We start from the raw sequence: 20,432 nt of genomic DNA, 5'->3' as shown, positions 1-20,432 counted from the left end.
GATTGATTGCTTCTGTGGACACGTGTCTTTTATACAGGTAACAAGCTGAGATTAGGAGCACTCCCTTTAAGAGTGTGCTCCTAATCTCAGCTCGTTACCTGTATAAAAGACACCTGGGAGCCAGAAATCTTTCTGATTGACGGGGTCAAATACTTATTTCCCTCATTAAAATGCAAATCAATTTATAACATTTTTTACATTCGTTTTTCTGGATTTCTTTGTTGTTATTCTGTCTCTCACTGTTCAAATAAACCTACCATTAAAATTATAGACTGATCATGTCTTTGTCAGTGGGCAAACGTACAAAATCAGCAGGGGATCAAATACTTTTTTCCCTCACTGTATGTGGCACCCTGCTTATAGTGAAGGTAGCTATAGTCATAGAAATATAATCTATTGAACGGGCCTCCCCATTCAAGTCAATGATGGCATAATGGGTAGACTGAGAGCTTTATGGACTGTACTCTTGCGTTTACCAGTCAAATTGCCAGGGTAAGAGGTTCCAAGTCCCTTTCTATAGATTCTGCTTCTGTGCTTTATAGTAATCAGCTGTTTAGTGTTTGAATTGTCCTCCACAGATGTGGTCACGGTAAGAGGAGTGCACGGAAACTCATTAACGCATGTTGTGACGCTCTGAGATGTCATTAACGCTCTGAAAGGAAGTAACCAGCTCATACAACTCTGTGTATTTGTTCAATTCTTCACAATTCTATATAACTGTAATTTCACTTAGAAAATTGCATCTAATAGTTCCATCAAATTAAATTCCCCTTAGAGCAGTACGTTCCTGACATGCGTTTGAACCGTCTGTCTACTAGTTACTCCATCTTGGATCTGTCTCCATACAGCAGTTGGATATGAGTAGCTGCTTCTAGTGTGTAACTGCTCCTCCATCTTGGATCTGTCTCCATACAGCAGTTGGATATGAGTAGCTGCTTCTAGTGTGTAACTGCTCCTCCATCTTGGATCTGTCTCCATACAGCAGTTGGATATGAGTAGCTGCTTCTAGTGTGTAACTGCTCCTCCATCTTGGATCTGTATCCATACAGCAGTTGGATATGAGTAGCTGCTTCTAGTGTGTAACTGCTCCTTCATCTTGGATCTGTCTCCATACAGGAGTTGGATATGAGTAGCTGCTTCTAGTGTGTAACTGCTCCTCCATCTTGGATCTGTCTCCATACAGCAGTTGGATATGAGTAGCTGCTTCTAGTGTGTAACTGCTCCTCCATCTTGGATCTGTCTCCATACAGGAGTTGGATATGAGTAGCTGCTTCTAGTGTGTAACTGCTCCTCCATCTTGGATCTGTCTCCATACAGGAGTTGGATATGAGTAGCTGCTTCTAGTGTGTAACTGCTCCTCCATCTTGGATCTGTCTCCATACAGCAGTTGGATATGAGTAGCTGCTTCTAGTGTGTAACTGCTCCTCCATCTTGGATCTGTCTCCATACAGCAGTTGGATATGAGTAGCTGCTTCTAGTGTGTAACTGCTCCTCCATCTTGGATCTGTCTCCATACAGGAGTTGGATATGAGTAGCTGCTTCTAGTGTGTAACTGCTCCTCCATCTTGGATCTGTCTCCATACAGCAGTTGGATATGAGTAGCTGCTTCTAGTGTGTAACTGCTCCTCCATCTTGGATCTGTCTCCATACAGCAGTTGGATATGAGTAGCTGCTTCTAGTGTGTAACTGCTCCTCCATCTTGGATCTGTCTCCATACAGGAGTTGGATATGAGTAGCTGCTTCTAGTGTGTAACTGCTCCTCCATCTTGGATCTGTCTCCATACAGGAGTTGGATATGAGTAGCTGCTTCTAGTGTGTAACTGCTCCTCCATCTTGGATCTGTCTCCATACAGGAGTTGGATATGAGTAGCTGCTTCTAGTGTGTAACTGCTCCTCCATCTTGGATCTGTCTCCATACAGGAGTTGGATATGAGTAGCTGCTTCTAGTGTGTAACTGCTCCTCCATCTTGGATCTGTCTCCATACAGGAGTTGGATATGAGTAGCTGCTTCATCTCTACGGCTTCTTGTATTGCTAAACGACAACCACAACAGAACCCCAAACCAGAGAAGAAAACGATTATCCAGAAGCCTCATGAGCCAGCTGTGGAACGGCAGGAGGAGGAAGATCTGGAGGAACAGCGGGAGGTTATTGTCAGGAAAAAGGAGGTGATTTTGAAAGAATTAAACAAACTTGATGATTATGATGAAGCGTGTACTACATGTCTGTCTGCAGTGTAATGCCGTTGACCTCCTGCACTGTGATGTACTAACTGACACCATGCCTCCCAATAGAAAAAGGCGGAGGCCAATGTTGATGATATTGTTAAAAGAAGCACAGAGCTCGCCCGTAAGTCCTATTCCATTCATACCGGTAAAATGTCGATCACTACGGTGTGTCCCAAATGCCGAGCTGTACCCTGTGTAGTGCACCAGGGCCCATTTTGGTCTTTGGTCAACAGCACTGCACTACAGAGGGAATAGTGCCATTTGGGACACAGACGAGCTCTTACTGATCGAAAACATCAAATCAAAGCACTCCACTTCGGTGGGTTTATTTCCAGTACTTATTTAAACCACAAGGGGGCATGCTTTTAACAGTCTTTCTCTTCTCCCCAGTCATAGGAAACCAGTTCGCAGCCTGTGGCCAGTTGGAAATGGCAGTCAAGTATTTCACTGACGCTATTAAACACAATCCTACAGAATTTAAGTGAGTATCAACGTCAATGACACCGGCTGGCACTCGGCTTATGTATGCTATGGACTGCATCCAAAATGCCACCCTATTCCCTATATAGGAGTGCCCCATGATATACCGGTACCATGGTAATATCACGGTACCAAAATGTCATAATACTTATGATAAAAAATATTTTTGAATACCGTTTCACATGATGCTACCACCTTTCTTCTCTACAGGTTTAAAAACCCTGCTGCTGCCTGGTTTAAAATGTTTATAAAGACAGTTTAATTCAGTTCTATTTTCGGGCAACAGCATCTAGTATTTCTCTTGTATGCGCTAGGTCCAATAATGTCAACTTCACTTTCATGCGCATATCAGCCCTCACATCCCCTACCAGCCCTCACATCTCCTACCAGCCTTCACATCCCCTACCAGCCCTCACATCTCCTACCAGCCCTCACATCTCCTACCAGCCCTCACATCTCCTACCAGCCCTCACATCTCCTACCAGCCCTCACATCTCCTACCAGCCCTCACTCCTGCTTCTCCGTCGGCTCTTCCTGTTCATCTATTCTTCCTGCTCATCTATATTTCTCCATCTATTTTTAAGATCTAATATAGAATGTAGCTTTGATATCGAGCGGAGATGCAGTCCCTGATGAGGCATCTGATTGGAGCAGCGCGACCAAAGTTGATATGTACATAATGGCGCCGGAGATGATGGCTGCCGTTTTATGGGCTCCTAACCAATTGTGCTATTGTGTGTTTTTTCGCGTTATTTGTAACTTATTCTGTACGTAATGTTTCTGCCACCGTCTCTTATGACCGAAAATAGCTTCAGGATATCAGGACAGCGATTACTCACCTCGTACTGGACAAAGATTTTATCTTCAACGAGTCGGACGCGAAGGATTTACTTCAGACACCCGACAAGAAGTGGTCAGATGATGCAGATGCTAAGCTACAGGACTGTTTTGCTAGCACAGACTGGAACATGTTCCGGGATTCTTCAGATAGCATTGAGGAGTACACCACATCAGTCACTGGCTTCATCAATAAGTGCATCGATGACGTCGTCCCCACAGTGGCTGTACGTACGTACATACCCCAACCAGAAGCCATGGATTACAGGCAACATCTGCACTGAGCTAAAGGGTAGAGCTGCCGCTTTCAAGGAGCGGGACTCTAACCCGGAAGCTTATAATAAATCCCGCTATGCCCTCCGACGAACCATCAAACAGGCAAAGAGTCAATACAGGACTAAGATTGAATTGTACTACACCGGCTCCGACGCTCGTTGGATGTGGCAGGGCTTGCAAACTATTACAGACTACAAAGGGAAGCACATCTGCGAGCTGCCCAGTGACACGAGCCTACCAGACAAGCTAAACCACTTCTATGCTCGCTTCGAGGCAAGCAACACTGAAGCATGCATGAGAGCATCAGCTGTTCCGGACGACTGTGTGATCAAACTCTCCGTCGCCGATGTGAGTAAGACCTTTAAACGGGTCAACATTCACAAGGCCACAGGGCCACATTTTATCAAACAGATAACCTGCCTATATGACTACAGACCCGTAGAACTCACATCTGTAGCCATGAAGTGCTTTGAAAGGCTGGTCATAGCTCACATCAACACAATTATCCCAGAAACCCTAGACACACTCCAATTTGCATACTGCCCCAACAGATCCACAGATGATGCAATCTCTATTGCACTCCACACTGCCCTTTCCCACCTGGACAAAATGAACACCAACGTGAGAATGCAATTCATTGACTACTGCTCAGCGTTCAACACCATAGTGCCCTCAAAGCTCATCACTAAGCAAAGGACCCTGGGACTAAACACCTCCCTCTGCAACTGGATCCTGGACTTCCTGATGGGCCGCCTCCAGGTGGTAAGGGTAGGTAACAACACATCTGCCACGCTGATCCTTAACACGGGGGCCCCTCAGGGGTGCGTGCTCAGTCCCCTCCTGTACTCCCTGTTCACCCATGACTGCATGGCCAGGCACGACTCCAACACCATCATTAAGTTTGCTGACGACACAACAGTGGTAGGCCTGATCACCGACAACGATGAGACAGCCTATAGGGAGGAGGTCAGAGACCTGGCCGTGTGGTGCCAGGATAACAACCTCTCCCTCAACGTGATCAAGACAAAGGAGATGATTGTGGACTACAGGAAAAGAAGGACCGAGCACGCCCCCATTCTCATCGACAGGGCTGTAGTGGAGCAGGTTGAGAGCTTCAAGTTCCTTGGTGTCCACATCACCAACAAACTATCATGGTCCAAACACACCAAGACAGTCGTGAAGAGGGCACGACAAAGCCTATTCCCCCTCAGGAGACTGAAAAGATTTGGCATGGGTCCTCAGATCCTCAAAAAGTTCTACAGCTGCACCATCGAGAGCATCCTGACTGGTTGCATCACCGCCTGGTATGGCAACTGCTTGGCCTCCGACCGCAAGGCACCACAGAGGGTAGTGCGTACGGCCCAGTACATCACTGGGGCCAAGCTTCCTGCCATCCAGGACCTCTAAAACAGGCAGTGTCAGAGGAAGGCCCTAAAAATTGTCAAAGACTCCAGCCACCCTAGTCATAGACTGTTCTCTCTGCTACCGCACGGCAAGCGGTACCGGAGCGCCAAGTCTAGGTCCAAAAGGCTTCTTAACAGCTTCTATCCCCAAGCCATAAGACTCCTGAACAGCTAATCAAATGGCTACCTGGACTATTTGCATTGTCCCCTCCCACCCCACACCAACCCCTCTTTTACGCTGCTGCTACTCTCTGTTTATTATCTATGCATAGTCACTTTAACTCTACCTACATGTACATATTACCTCAATTATCTCAACTAACCGGTACCCCCTGTATATAGCCTCTCTACTGTTATTTTACAGCTTTTATTTTTTACTTAACACTTATTTTTCTTAACTGCATTGTTGGTTAAGGGCTTGTAAGTAAGCATTTCACTGTAAGGTCTACACCTGTTCTATTCGGCGCATGTGACAAATACAATGTGATTTGATTTGATACATTGTATAATTTCATCGCTTGTTAGAACCAAAAGCACATGCCAGTCTGAGGCTTTGCGTGTTTCGCTGTCATGCAGTCTCTGAGTGCCAGAGAGGGGGAAATTGTGCACAGCTTCGCGACAGGCATGCTCGCAGCTTTACAACACAGAAAACGGCATGTCTCTAGCCAACTACCTTTTTCCATTTTAGTGCTGATTCGCGCGCATTTGATATAATTTCACAAACCATGTCGCGGGCAGTTTTAAGCGAATTCCGGGCTGCTAATTATTGGTTTGATAACAAACAACATTGTTCAGTCATGTTACCTACCTAGCTAGCTAGCTAGCTAAAAAAAAAACTTTTGTAGACCGGCGGGTCAATTTCCCAAAACAATTGTTATTGTTAGAATAGTAGAATACACAAGGTGCAATATACATACAGTACCAGTCAAAAGTCTGGACACACCTCCTCATTCCAGGGTTTATCTTTATTTGGACTATTTTCTACATTGTAGAATAATTGTGAAGACATCAAAACTATGAAATAACACATATGCAATCATGTAGTAAGCAAAAAAGTGTTAAATCAAAAATGTATTTTATATTTGAGATTCTTCAAAGTAGCCACCCTTTGCCTTGATGACAGCTTTGCACACGCTTAGCATTCTCTGAACAAGCTTCATGAAATGCAATTAACAGGTGTGCCTTGTTAAAAGTTAATTTGTGGAATTTCTTTCCTCCTTAATGAGTTTGAGCCAATCAGTTGTGTTGTGACAAGGTAGAGGGGGGGTATACAGAAGATAGCCCTATTTGGTAAAAGACCAAGTCCATATTATGGCAAGAACAGCTGAAATAAGCAAAGAGAATCGACAGTCCATCATTACTTTAAGACATGAAGGTCAGTCAATCAGATTACAGCCCAAATAAATGCATCACAGAGTTCAAGTAAGAGACACATCTCAACATCAACTGTTCAGAGGGGACTGCGTGAATCAGGCCTTCATGGTTGAATTGCTGCAAAGTAACCACTACTAAAGGACACCAATAAGAAGAAGACTTGCTTAGGCCAAGAAACACGTGCTATGGACATTAGACCGGTTGAAATCTGTCCTTTGGTTTGATGAGTCCAAATTTGATATTTTTGGTTCCAACCGCCATGTCTTTGTGAGACGCAGAGTAGGTGAACGGATGATCTCCGCATGTGTGGTTCCCACCGTGAAGCATGGAGGAGGTGGTGTGATGGTGTGGGGGTGCTTTGCTGGTGACACTGTCTGTGATTTATTTAGAATTCAAGGCACACTTAACCAGCATGGCTACCACAGCATTCTGCAGCGATACACCATCCCATCTGGTTTGGGCTTAGTGGAACTATCATGACCCAACACACCTCCAGGCTGTGTAAGGGCTATTTGACCAAGAAGGAGAGTGATGGAGTGCTGCATCAGATGAACTGGCCTCCACAATCCCCCGACCTCAACCCAATTGAGATGGTTTGGGATGAGTTCGACCGCAGAGTGAAGGAAAAAAGTGCTAATAGTCAAGACAGCTAACGTTACATCAGATGAGCTAATGTTAGTAACCCAACCAATTCGCTATAGTATTAACTGGTATACGACTCCTTACCGTTCCTCACGTTATAACGCGTTAGTTGCATACTGGACCCTGGCAATCTGTGTGAAATGTTAACTAGTTAGTAGTTATTTCGTTAGCTAGTTATCTGTGAGCTAACGTTTTCCCTCTACAGTATGTGGTTAATTTTCAGAATGAGAGAATTAGGTGAAAATGAGGCGTTGCTTGGTAAACAAGTGGTGGATTCAGGGATGAAGTGTAGCTGTAGCCGGGCCTGGTTTAAGCTGGATGCCACTATAGAGCCGGGCCTGGTTTAAGCTGGATGCCACTATAGAGGTGGGCCTGTTTTAAGATGGATGCCACTATAGAGGTGGGCCTGTTTTAAGATGGATGCCACTATAGAGGTGGGCCTGTTTTAAGCTGGATGCCACTATAGAGGTGGGCCTGTTTTAAGATGGATGCCACTATAGAGGTGGGCCTGTTTTAAGATGGATGCCACTATAGAGCTGGGCCTGGTTTAAGATGGATGCCACTATAGAGGTGGGCCTGGTTTAAGCTGGATGCCACTATAGAGGTGGGCCTGGTTTAAGCTGGATGCCACTATAGAGGTGGGCCTGGTTTAAGATGGATGCCACTATAGAGGTGGGCCTGGTTTAAGATGGATGCCACTATAGAGCTGGGCCTGGTTTAAGATCGATTTCACTATAGAGGTGGGCCTGGTTTAAGATGGATGCCACTATAGAGGTGGGCCTGGTTTAAGATGGATGCCACTATAGAGCTGGGCCTGGTTTAAGATGGATGCCACTATAGAGGTGGGCCTGTTTTAAGATGGATGCCACTATAGAGGTGGGCCTGGTTTAAGATGGATGCCACTATAGAGGTGGGCCTGGTTTAAGATGGATGCCACTATAGAGGTGGGCCTGTTTTAAGATGGATGCCACTATAGAGGTGGGCCTGGTTTAAGATGGATGCCACTATAGAGGTGAAAGGAACACCACACACGTTCCCTCTTTCTCACTTCATCAATACGGTGGATAAAAAGGGGTATGCCAGGTGTACTCTCTGAAAGGGGTATGCCAGGTGTACTCTCTGAAAGGGGTATGCCAGGTGTACTCTCTGAAAGGGGTATGCCAGGTGTACTCTCTGAAAGGGGTATGCCAGGTATACTCTCTGAAAGGGGTATGCCAGGTGTACTCTCTGAAAGGGGTATGCCAGGTGTACTCTCTGAAAGGGGTATGCCAGGTGTACTCTCTGAAAGGGGTATGCCAGGTGTACTCTCTGAAAGGGGTATGCCAGGTGTACTCTCTGAAAGGGGTATGCCAGGTGTACTCTCTGAAAGGGGTATGCCAGGTGTACTCTCTGAAAGGGGTATGCCAGGTGTACTCTCTGAAAGGGGTATGCCAGGTGTACTCTCTGAAAGGGGTATGCCAGGTGTACTCTCTGAAAGGGGTATGCCAGGTGTACTCTGCCTGAAAGGGGTATGCCAGGTGTACTCTGCCTGAAAGGGGTATGCCAGGTGTACTCTCTGAAAGGGGTATGCCAGGTGTACTCTCTGAAAGGGGTATGCCAGGTGTACTCTGCCTGAAAGAGATCAGTTATGCCAACAAATGGTCTCATGCTCTGCTGGCACATTGTAGAACATTGTAGGCAGAAAGTGTACAATTTAACAATGTGCAATGTAGCCCAAATATATTGATTTTGTTGGGTTGAATTTGACAGTAACACTTGTGTGAGTGAGGGGGGATGATTTTTTTTTTTACTCAGTGAACGTTATTTTCGCACACATGTAGTCTTGTGCACTTGATCGATGTCTACTATAGTGGTCACTAAAATAGAGCAAAAATTGAATGCCTGTTTGTTTCATTTTCCCAAGTGCAATATTTAGGTGTGTGTGGGGTCATAGGCGTTCTATTATAAAGGCTGTCATGGCTAACTGCAATATTACTGGATTGTTTTTTTCTCAATACTTGGAGTGTTATTTGCAGGAAAGTCTAGCCAACAAATAACATTGGATTGATTTCTTTATATATTTTTTTGCTGTGAGTTTGGTTCACATTAACCACTTTTTATTTTACACACAGGGACTGATCATGTAGATCATATTCTTCGTTGTTTAATTAGTTAAAACCTGCATTTCCCCCTATCAGGGATTTTTTTTTTGCATGTTTCAGTGCGTCTCCTTTTTGGGCCCTCACCAGTTTGCATCCCTGTATATTGAGTAGTGTGAATATCATTGGCGGGTTTTTTTTGTAGCAGATCCGCATAGTTTGGAGAAAGGGAACAGTCGCGATACTACTCGGTATCGTGATACTTGGCCTTGTATCGTGAGTGAAGTTCTGTTATGGTGACAACACAACTCTTTTCTGAAGTGGCACCCTATTCACTGTATAGTGCACTACTGTTTAGCAGGCTCTTAGATCAGCCCGCCTACTCTAAGACGCTTTCTGAATACAGCCCTGATGTCCTGTTGTAGGCTGTTTGGGAACCGGTCATTTTGCTATGAGAAGATGCAGCAGTATGATAGGGCCTTGTGTGATGCTGAGTTGGCCCTCTCCATGGAGCCTGGCTGGATTAAAGGACTATACAGGAAGGGGAAGGCTCTGTCTGGACTCAAGGTACACAACATTATGATAATAATACTTTATGCAATTCAACTTTAGGATTTTAGCTCCACTCTTTGTGTAATGTAATGTTTGTCAAGCTCATTATGTGCTGCCAACCTCTGTGTCCACCCTCTCCCCTGGGTCTGTCCACCCTCTCCCCTGGGTCTGTCCACCCTCTCCCCTGGGTCTGTCCACCCTCTCCCCTGGGTCTGTCCACCCTCTCCCTGGGTCTGTCCACCCTCTCCCCTGGGTCTGTCCACCCTCTCCCCTGGGTCTGTCCACCCTCTCCCCTGGGTCTGTCCACCCTCTCCCCTGGGTCTGTCCACCCTCTCCCCTGGGTCTGTCCACCCTCTGTCTGTCCACCCTCTCCCCTGGGTCTGTCCACCCTCTCCCCTGGGTCTGTCCACCCTCTCCCTGGGTCTGTCCACCCTCTCCCCTGGGTCTGTCCACCCTCTCCCCTGGGTCTGTCCACCCTCTCCCCTGGGTCTGTCCACCCTCTCCCCTGGGTCTGTCCACCCTCTGTGTCCACCCTCTCCCCTCTGTCTGTCCACCCTCTCCCCTGGGTCTGTCCACCCTCTCCCCTGGGTCTGTCCACCCTCTCCCCTGGGTCTGTCCACCTCTCCCCTGGGTCTGTCCACCCTCTCCCTGGGTCTGTCCACCCCTCTCCCCCTGGGTCTGTCCACCCTCTCCCTGGGTCTGTCCACCCTTTCCCCTGGGTCTGTCCACCCTCTCCCCTGGGTCTGTCCACCCTCTCCCCTGGGTCTGTCCACCCTCTCCCCTGGGTCTGTCCACCCTTTCCCCTGGGTCTGTCCACCCTCTCCCCTGGGTCTGTCCACCCTCTCCCCTGGGTCTGTCCACCCTCTACCCCTACCCCTCGGTCACCCTACCTCTCTCTCCTTCCCCCTCGCTCTCTCTCTCTCTCTCTCCCTACCCTTACCCCTTGAGGCATGCCAGACCTATAAGGAGGTATTAAATCCCCCCACTCCTCTCCTCCCCCCAGAGGTACTTTGAGGCATGCCAGACCTATAAGGAGGTATTAAAGCAGGACGGTTCGTGTTCAGATGCTGCTCAGGAGTTGATGAATGTTCAGATCATGCAGCTGATGGTATGTACGGAAGCACAGGCGAAAACCTTGTTTCTCAGCCCTCTGAATTCATTCTGTCAACATCTAGTCCAGTTGTTTCTCAGCCCCTCTGAATTCATTCTGTCAACATCTAGTCCAGTTGTTTCTCAGCCCTCTGAATTCATTCTGTCAACATCTAGTCCAGTTGTTTCTCAGCCCTCTGAATTCATTCTGTCAACATCTAGTCCAGTTGTTTCTCAGCCCTCTGAATTCATTCTGTCAACATCTAGTCCAGTTGTTTCTCAGCCCTCTGAATTCATTCTGTCAACATCTAGTCCAGTTGTTTCAGCCCTCTGAATTCATTCTGTCAACATCTAGTCCAGTTGTTTCTCAGCCCTCTGAATTCATTCTGTCAACATCTAGTCCAGTTGTTTCTCAGCCCTCTGAATTCATTCTGTCAACATCTAGTCCAGGTGTTTCTCAGCCCTCTGAATTCATTCTGTCAACATCTAGTCCAGTTGTTTCTCAGCCCTCTGAATTCATTCTGTCAACATCTAGTCCAGTTGTTTCTCCTCCCTCTGAATTCATTCTGTCAACATCTAGTCCAGTTGTTTCTCCTCCCTCTGAATTCATTCTGTCAACATCTAGTCCAGTTGTTTCTCAGCCCTCTGAATTCATTCTGTCAACATCTAGTCCAGTTGTTTCTCAGCCCTCTGAATTCATTCTGTCAACATCTAGTCCAGTTGTTTCTCAGCCCTCTGAATTCATTCTGTCAACATCTAGTCCAGTTGTTTCTCAGCCCTCTGAATTCATTCTGTCAACATCTAGTCCAGTTGTTTCTCAGCCCTCTGAATTCATTCTGTCAACATCTAGTCCAGTTGTTTCTCAGCCCTCTGAATTTATTCTGTCAACATCTAGTCCAGTTGTTTCTCCTCCCTCTGAATTCATTCTGTCAACATCTAGTCCAGTTGTTTCTCAGCCCTCTGAATTCATTCTGTCAACATCTAGTCCAGTTGTTTCTCAGCCCTCTGAATTCATTCTGTCAACATCTAGTCCAGTTGTTTCTCAGCCCTCTGAATTCATTCTGTCAACATCTAGTCCAGTTGTTTCTCAGCCCTCTGAATTCATTCTGTCAACATCTAGTCCAGTTGTTTCTCAGCCCTCTGAATTCATTCTGTCAACATCTAGTCCAGTTGTTTCTCAGCCCTCTGAATTCATTCTGTCAACATCTAGTCCAGTTGTTTCTCAGCCCTCTGAATTCATTCTGTCAACATCTAGTCCAGTTGTTTCTCAGCCCTCTGAATTCATTCTGTCAACATCTAGTCCAGTTGTTTCTCAGCCCTCTGAATTAATTCTGTCAACATCTAGTCCAGTTGTTTCTCAGCCCTCTGAATTCATTCTGTCAACATCTAGTCCAGTTGTTTTCTCAGCCCTCTGAATTCATTCTGTCAACATCTAGTCCAGTTGTTTCTCAGCCCTCTGAATTCATTCTGTCAACATCTAGTCCAGTTGTTTCTCAGCCCTCTGAATTCATTCTGTCAACATCTAGTCCAGTTGTTTCTCAGCCCTCTGAATTCATTCTGTCAACATCTAGTCCAGTTGTTTCTCAGCCCTCTGAATTCATTCTGTCAACATCTAGTCCAGTTGTTTCTCAGCCCTCTGAATTCATTCTGTCAACATCTAGTCCAGTTGTTTCTCAGCCCTCTGAATTCATTCTGTCAACATCTAGTCCAGTTGTTTCTCCTCCCTCTGAATTCATTCTGTCGAAATCTAGTCCAGTTTATAATGCTTTCTGTAGTGCAGCATATCTTCCATTACCTGCCAAAGGGTGTCATTTATGCGTAGAAATATCTCGTGTGTGTGCGTGTGTGTGTGTGCACGCTTGTGTACCTACTAGTTGACTAATGTGTGATGGGTGTTTTATCGTAGGAAATGGGATTTAACCGTGAGCAGAGCTGTAATGCGCTGATTGCCCACGGAGACTTTGAGAAGGCGGTTGATGTCCTGTCTGGTATCGAAGGTAAACAACTAGACTTAACGGTAGCCTGAGTCCCACATCCGTTTGATGTCTTGCCAACATGCCAAGTGGCGATGCATTGTCACAACGACACAAACTGATCTGGCACTCAGGCTATTGTTAATGTCCCCCAATTCATAAAGATATAACACCTTTTGAATATCTGGTATTATAACTGTTCTCTCTCTCGGTCTCTCTCTCTCTGTGTCTCCCTCCCCATAGATGAATATGTTAGTAATGACTTTTCTGCGGCTGCCACTTCAGCAGAGGACAGTGAGACGTGGGAGGGAGTGGGACCCAGGCCTAAACCTCTCCTCCAAACCAGACCTAAACCCAGATCCCCTACCCCAGGCCCTGTATACCACGTTGCACCGGGAGGAAGCAGAAGGTGAGATGTATCATTACCTTAGTGCTCTTACCCTGAAACTGTTTACATGAAGCAGAAGTTCCTAAGTTGAAAAATGTAGCAACACACAGACATTTAGGAGCACAATTAAATAAGTTGATGAAGAGTGTTTTTATGATAAGAAATGAAAATTTAATGAATAAGGTTTTTTGGAGTGTTCCATGCTCAATCAAGCACAATGTACCCCCAAATATTTGAGTCACTTAGGTGAAAGGAAAATTTTCAGCTGGCCCTTTAAGGGCGGGAGGTTACCGTGGTAATGGTAGGACTCAGACATATGTCAGTCTCTTCGCCAACAGTTGAGCAAGATCAAACTAACATTGAAAAACAACCTAGTGTGTGAACAACACAATGTAAATAGCCAAGGAACACAATGACAATCACACTTCAGTAGACTGTCAGGTAAATTGACTTCTAGGCCTGTGTGCTTCTAAAAATTAATATTTCAGTGCTTCCCTCACAGTGCGCACAGCCCCCCAGGCACTGTTGCTGCACCAGGTGGGATAACTATGGGATTTGTAGTTTTTTTTATGTGATTAGTTTTTTATGTGATTAGTTTGAACGGTTACACTGTAGAGCCCCGTTTGAACGGTTACACCGTAGAGCCCCGTTTGAACGGTTACACCGTAGAGCCCCGTTTGAACGGTTACACCGTAGAGCCCCGTTTGAACGGTTACACCGTAGAGCCCCGTTTGAACGGTTACACCGTAGAGCCCCGTTTGAACGGTTACACTGTAGAGCCCCGTTTGAACGGTTACACTGTAGAGCCCCGTTTGAACGGTTACACTGTAGAGCCCCGTTTGAACGGTTACACCGTAGAGCCCGGTTTGAACGGTTACACTGTAGAGCCCCGTTTGAACGGTTACACCGTAGAGCCCCGTTTGAACGGTTACACTGTAGAGCCCCGTTTGAACGGTTACACCGTAGAGCCCCGTTTGAACGGTTACACCGTAGAGCCCCGTTTGAACGGTTACACTGTAGAGCCCCGTTTGAACGGTTACACCGTAGAGCCCCGTTTGAACGGTTACACCGTAGAGCCCCGTTTGAACGGTTACACCGTAGAGCCCCGTTTGAACGGTTACACCGTAGAGCCCAGTTTGAACGGTTACACCGTAGAGCCCCGTTTGAACGGTTACACTGTAGAGCCCCGTTTGAACGGTTACACCGTAGCCCGTTTGAGCCGTTACACCGTAGAGCCCCCGTTTGAACGGTTACACCGTGAGCCCCGTTTGAACGGTTACACCGTAGAGCCCCGTTTGAACGGTTACACCGTAGAGCCCCGTTTGAACGGTTACACCGTAGAGCCCCGTTTGAACGGTTACACCGTAGAGCCCCGTTTGAATGGTTACACTGTAGAGCCCCGTTTGAACGGTTACACCGTAGAGCCCCGTACTTCTAGCATGACTATCATACAGTAAGAGTCTAGGCCTGTGTCTATAATAGCACCCTATCACCTATATAAGGTACTACTTAGTGCACCATAGAGGGGATCGGGTGCCATTTGGGACAGTCTGATATCTGTGTGTTTTTACACTACTGTTGAGATTACTTTTCATCTGACTTTGTCTGCCACTGAAGATGTTTCTCTCTCCACAGCAATCTCTTTCCTGTATATGTTGGCTGCTTGGGGCCCAACACAACACAACCCATGCTACACAGCTTCTTCAGCAGGTAGAGTAACATTCTTCTCCTCCTGTTTCCTCCTTCTCCTGTCTCCTCTTCTCCTCCTCTCCTCCTCCTCTCCTCTCCTCCTCTGCCTCCTCTCCTCCGCCTCCTGTCTCCTCCGCCTCCTGTCTCCTCCTCCTCTCCTGTCTCCTCCTCCTCTCCTGTCTCCTCCTCCTCTCCTGTCTCCTCCTCCTCTCCTGTCTCCTCCTCCTCCTGTCTCCTCCTCCTGTCTCCTCCGCCTCATCTCCTCCTCTGCCTCCTGTCTCCTCTGCCTCCTGTCTCCTCTGCCTCCTGTCTCCTCTGACTCCTGTGCCTCCTGTCTCCTCCTCTCCTGTCTCCTCCTCCTCCTCTCCTGTGCCTCCTGTCTCCTCCTCTCCTGTCTCCTCCTCCTCCTGTCTCCTCCGCCTCATCTCCTCCTCTGCCTCCTCTCCTCTGCCTCCTGTCTCCTCCTCTCCTGTCTCCTCCTCTCCTGTCTCCTCCTGTCTCCTCCGCCTCCTGTCCTCCTTCTCCTGTCTCCTCCTCCTCCTCTCCTGTCTCCTCCTCCTCTCCTCATGGCTCCTCCTGTCTCTTCCATCTCCTCCTCTCATGGCTCCTCCTCCTGTCTCCTCCTCACCTGTCTCCTTCTCCTGGCTCCTCCTCCTGTCTCCTCCTCACCTTTCTCCTTCTCCTGGCTCCTCCTCCTCTCCTGTCTCCTCAGCCTCCTCCTCCTCTCTCTCTAGCAGTACATAACCAGCCTGTTCAGCTGAGGCAACATGTCTTGACCCTGGCTTATATATAGTGTAACATAAGACAGCAGAATGACTAGAAGACTGTTTCACAATGGATTGTATTCTCTCTCTCTCTCTCTCTCTCTCTCTCTCTCTGTGTCTCTCTCTCTGTCTCTCTCTCTCTCTCTCTCTCTCTCTCTCTCTCTCTCTCTCTCTCTCTCTCTCTCTCTGTCTCTCTCTCTCTGTCTCTCTCTCTCTCCTGTGTCTCTCTCTCTGTCTCTCTCTCTCTCTCTCTCTCTCTCTCTCTCTCTCTCTCTGTGTCTCTCTCTCTGTCTCTCTCTCTCTCTCTCTTCTCTCTCTCTCTGTCTCTCTCTCTCTCTGTCTCTCTCTCTCTCTCTGTCTCTCTCTCTGTCTCTGTCTCTGTCTCTGTCTCTGTCTCTGTCTCTCTCTGTCTCTCTCTCTCTCTCTCTCTCAGTGCTGGGACTATCCACAGTATCAAGATGTTGCTCTCTTCCCACTGTGCCTTTGTCAACTACACCAGCATGGACGACTGTGAGAGAGCCATCAGGACTATGCATGTACGTCTCTGTCTGTCTGTTAAGCCGGGTGGACACTACATGACTTTCAAAATCGTAACAACGGGGTCACACACTAAACGATGTGGCAAAGCAGCCTCCTAAATGTTCAATCAGACATTCACGCTTGCCATACATAGTTGAAATATCTAGCCAACATTTTGAATTGAATAACATTGCTTGTGAACTTCAGAGCTGTAACGATTTGACACTTTGGCTTTGATTAAATGCAAGTCCAAACACACACTAGTAGTCATGGCTCCTGCTCCAGAGTCCACGCATTCTGGACGATGCAAAACAACGTCATCTCACTGGCTTCTTCCCTGGCGAGCTCTCATTGGCTATTGCTGATCACCGTTCTCAAAATGTGTCGTTGCACATTTCACCCTACAAAAGCTTTGCAAATTTTGTGCTGATAAAATCAAACCTGTTTGAAAATATCAGGACATCTGGGACTGCTCAAAGACGTCTGTTACTGTGCGTCTGTTACTGTCTGTTACTGTGCGTCTGTTACTGTCTGTTGCTGTATGTCTGTTACGTCTGTTGCCGTCTGTTACTGTATGTTGATGTACGTATGTTGCTGTACGTCTGTTACTGTATGCATGTTACTGACTGTAACTCAGTTTTTAAAAAATCCCGTATATATCAAAAGAAATGGTAATTTCCCCTCGAGCACGCAGCCATGCAATCTCCATAAACAAACATTGGCAGTAGAATGGCCTTACTGAAGAGCTCAGTGAAATTCAACGTGGCACCGTCATAGGATGCCACCTTTCCAACAAGTCAGTTTGTCAAATTTCTGCCCTGCTAGAGCTGCCCCGGTCAACTGTAAGAGCTGTTATTGTGAAGTGGAAACATCTAAGAGCAACAACGGCTCAGCTGCGAAGTGGTAGGCCACACAAGCTCACAGAACGGAACCGGCGAGTGCTGAAGCACGTAGCGTGTAAAAATCGTCTGCCCTCGGTTGTAACACTCACTACTGAGTTCCAAACTGCCTCTGGAAGCAATGTCAGCACAATAACTGTTCGTCGGGAGCTTAATGAAATGGGTTTCCATGGCCGAGCAGCCGCACACAAGCCTAAGATCACCATGCGCAATGCCAAGCGTCGGCTGGAGTGGTGTAAAGCTCACCACCGTTGGACTCTGGAGCAGTGGAAACGCGTTCTCTGGAGTGATGAATCACGCTTCACCATCTGGCAGTCCGACGGACGAATCTGGGTTTGGCGGATGACAGGAGAATGGTACATACCCGAATGCATAGTGCCAACTGTAAAGTTTGGTGGAGGAGGAATAATGGTCTGGGGCTGTTTTTCATGGTTCGGGCTAGGCCCCTTAGTTCCAGTGAAGGGAAATCTTAACGCTACAGCATGCAATGACATTCTAGACGATTCTGTCCTTCCAACTTTGTGGCAACAGTTTGGGGAAGGCCCTTTCCTGTTTCAGCATGACAATGCCCCCGTGCACAAAGTGAGGTCCATACAGAAATGGTTTGTCGAGATCGGTGTGGAAGAGCTTGACTGGCCTGCACAGAGCCCTGACCTCAACCCCATCAAACACCTTTAGGATGAATTGGAACGCCGACTGCAAGCCAGGCCTAATCCCCCAACATCAGTGCCCGACCTCACTAATGCTCTTGTGGCTGAATGGAAGCAAGTCCCCACAGCAATGTTCCAACATCTAGTGGAAAGCCTTCCCAGAAGAGTGGAGGCTGTTATAACAGCAAAGGGGGGGGACCAACTCCATATTAATGCCCATGATTTTGGAATGAGCTGTTGGACGAGCAGGTGTCCACATACTTTTGGTCATGTAGTGTATGTGTGCAGTGCTCAGCTGTAGGCTACAGTTTAATGCTGAGCAGAACTTCCTGCTGGGGTCTCTGTCCTCGTCCTCCAGCCTTAATGAGCAGAACTTCCTGCTGGGGTCTCTGTCCTCGTCCTCCAGCCTTAATGAGCAGAACTTCCTGCTGGGGTCTCTGTCCTCGTCCTCCAGCCTTAATGAGCAGAACTTCCTGCTGGGGTCTCTGTCCTCGTCCTCCAGCCTTAAACCATCTACATCTAGGTCATTTATAGAATACACTCTCATCCAGAGCGACTTAGGCCTACAGTCAGTCCATTTAAAGAAGATCGGTAAGACAACCTCATATTCATATTAGTGACATTATTCTCAGTACTTCCTAAACAAACACAACAGCCTACATATGGCTCTGCTGTAGCCGGCCGCAACCGGGAGACCAATGGGGCGGCGCACAATTGGCCCAGTGTCGTCCAGGGTAGGGGAGGGAATGGCCGGCAGGGAGGTAGCTCAGTTGGTAGAGCATGGCGTTTGCAACGCCAGGGTTGTGGGTTCGATTCCCACGGGGGGCCAGTATGAAAATAAAAAAGAATAATGTATGCACTAACTGTAAGTCGCTCTGGATAAGAGCGTCTGCTAAAAGACGGAAATGTAAAATGTCTGTTACTGTTCAGTACTTCCTAAACATATTTCAGCACGCAAAAAAGAGCACGAGACAGGAAAGTTCCATGGTTATAGAACTGTTGTGGGATCAGGACAAGACGGGACATTGATTCATTTTCACTCCCGTGTCAACCTCTGTCTGTCTGTTAGTTACTCTCTGTTAGTGTCTGTCTCTTACTGTCTCTCTGTTAGTGTCTGCCTCTTACTGTCTGTCTGTTAGTGTCTGCCTGTTAGTGTCTGTCTGTTAGTGTCTGTTAGTTACTCTCTGTTAGTGTCTGCCTGTTAGTGTCTGTTAGTGTCTGTCTCTTACTGTCTGTGTTAGTGTCTGTCTCTTACTGTCTGTCTGTTAGTGTCTGTGTCTTACTGTCGCCTCTTACTGTCTGTCTGTTACTGTCTGTCTCATATATATTGTTCTCTGTCATGTCATCACTATAGATTTGCAGAGATAGTTGTCCAGGAATCTTGGTTCTGTCAGTCTACACTGTTTAAAGTAGCCTCTGTCTGTCTCTGTCTGTTAGGGTAAGGTGTTGAACGGAGTGATGCTGGCTGTCCGTCACCCTGATAAAGTGATTCAGAAGAAACTGGGCTTTTCCCAATTAGCTGCCACCAATCCCACCGTCGCCAACGCACTGTGAGTAGAAAACACAGTCACCCAGCCTCTTAGAGTGTTTTTATGGCACGCGCAAATGTAAAGTGATAGCACGTCTGAGACAATTTCTGACAACATTCTCCGGGACAATCGGGGGGGGGGAAATTGGCATCTGACGCGATCAGGCATGGCTAATTGAGTGACTGTCAGTGACTAACATAACAAGAGAAAAACTGCTGATGCACGACCAAATTTCAAAATTGCACCTTGTGTATTCTACTATTCTAACAGACCCCGCCTGAGTTTCAAAAAATCAGATGTATTTATAAAGCCCTTTTTACGTCAACAGCTGTCACTAAGTAACATTTCAGTCTGTATTCTGAAACCCTCTGTTCTCCGTGTGTTACAGGGAGAGGAGTCAGGAGTGCTACTTCTGGAGGACCACAGGCTGTGTCAGACACAACTGCATCTTCAGACACGTGCCACAACACAAGGGCATCGACAGGGACAAGGTCAACCAGTGAACAGCGGACAACCACACACCAATAACCTGTGGCCTGGTCCAGGAAGCTGGATCGATGAGTTAGCCACCAGCTTACTGTCCAAATATGTTTGAGAAATATGTAATATAGACTTCAAATTGATAAGCTGTAATTGACTCAACAATCAATATACAAATTAAACTTTCTTAATCAACTAGAAAATCAGGTTATATATGTGGCTGTTTTTCAAAGTTCGCTGGCTAATTTGCTAATCCTGCTTTTTGGAATACACCACTGGGACAGAATCACTGCTGGCTTCTAGAACCTTTACTTTTAGTTGGGGGGACACTGAGGCTTCTAGAACCTTTACTTTTAGTTGGGGGGGACACTGAGGCTTCTAGAACCTTTACTTTTAGTTGGGGGGACACTGAGGCTTCTAGAACTTTTACTTTTAGTTGGGGGGGACACTGAGGCTTCTAGAACCTTTACTTTTAGTTGGGGGGACACTAAGGCTTCTAGAACCTTTACTTTTAGTTGGGGGGGACACTAAGGCTTCTAGAACCTTTACTTTTAGTTGGGGGGGACACTAAGGCTTCTAGAAC

The 20,432-nt window shown here is 46.9% G+C and overlaps 1 protein-coding gene across 14 annotated transcripts in view; it reads left to right on the top strand.

Annotated features, from left to right (window-relative positions):
* LOC121546411 (inactive TPR repeat-containing thioredoxin TTL3) overlaps nt 1-20,052 on the top strand; it is a 39,421-nt gene extending 19,369 nt beyond the window's left edge. For 12 of the 14 annotated variants that reach the window (XM_041857690.1, XM_041857685.1, XM_041857687.1 and 9 more), the window contains 11 exons: nt 1,988-2,167; nt 2,294-2,348; nt 2,618-2,708; nt 9,743-9,884; nt 10,873-10,977; nt 12,865-12,955; nt 13,175-13,340; nt 14,955-15,029; nt 16,206-16,308; nt 19,278-19,390; nt 19,758-20,052. In XM_041857690.1, coding sequence (XP_041713624.1) covers nt 1,988-2,167; nt 2,294-2,348; nt 2,618-2,708; nt 9,743-9,884; nt 10,873-10,977; nt 12,865-12,955; nt 13,175-13,340; nt 14,955-15,029; nt 16,206-16,308; nt 19,278-19,390; nt 19,758-19,872 — 1,236 coding nt within the window. In that variant the 3' untranslated portion in view covers nt 19,873-20,052. The remainder of the gene's footprint in view (nt 1-1,987; nt 2,168-2,293; nt 2,349-2,617; nt 2,709-9,742; nt 9,885-10,872; nt 10,978-12,864; nt 12,956-13,174; nt 13,341-14,954; nt 15,030-16,205; nt 16,309-19,277; nt 19,391-19,757) is intronic. The other 2 variants (XM_041857683.1, XM_041857684.1) reach the window with 2 other exon arrangements.
* Nucleotides 20,053-20,432: the final 380 nt, after the last annotated feature.

Source organism: Coregonus clupeaformis, chromosome 25 (assembly GCF_020615455.1).
Source record: "Coregonus clupeaformis isolate EN_2021a chromosome 25, ASM2061545v1, whole genome shotgun sequence".
NCBI classification, from domain to species: Eukaryota; Metazoa; Chordata; class Actinopteri; order Salmoniformes; family Salmonidae; genus Coregonus; species Coregonus clupeaformis.
This window is presented reverse-complemented; position numbering and strand designations above follow the sequence as displayed.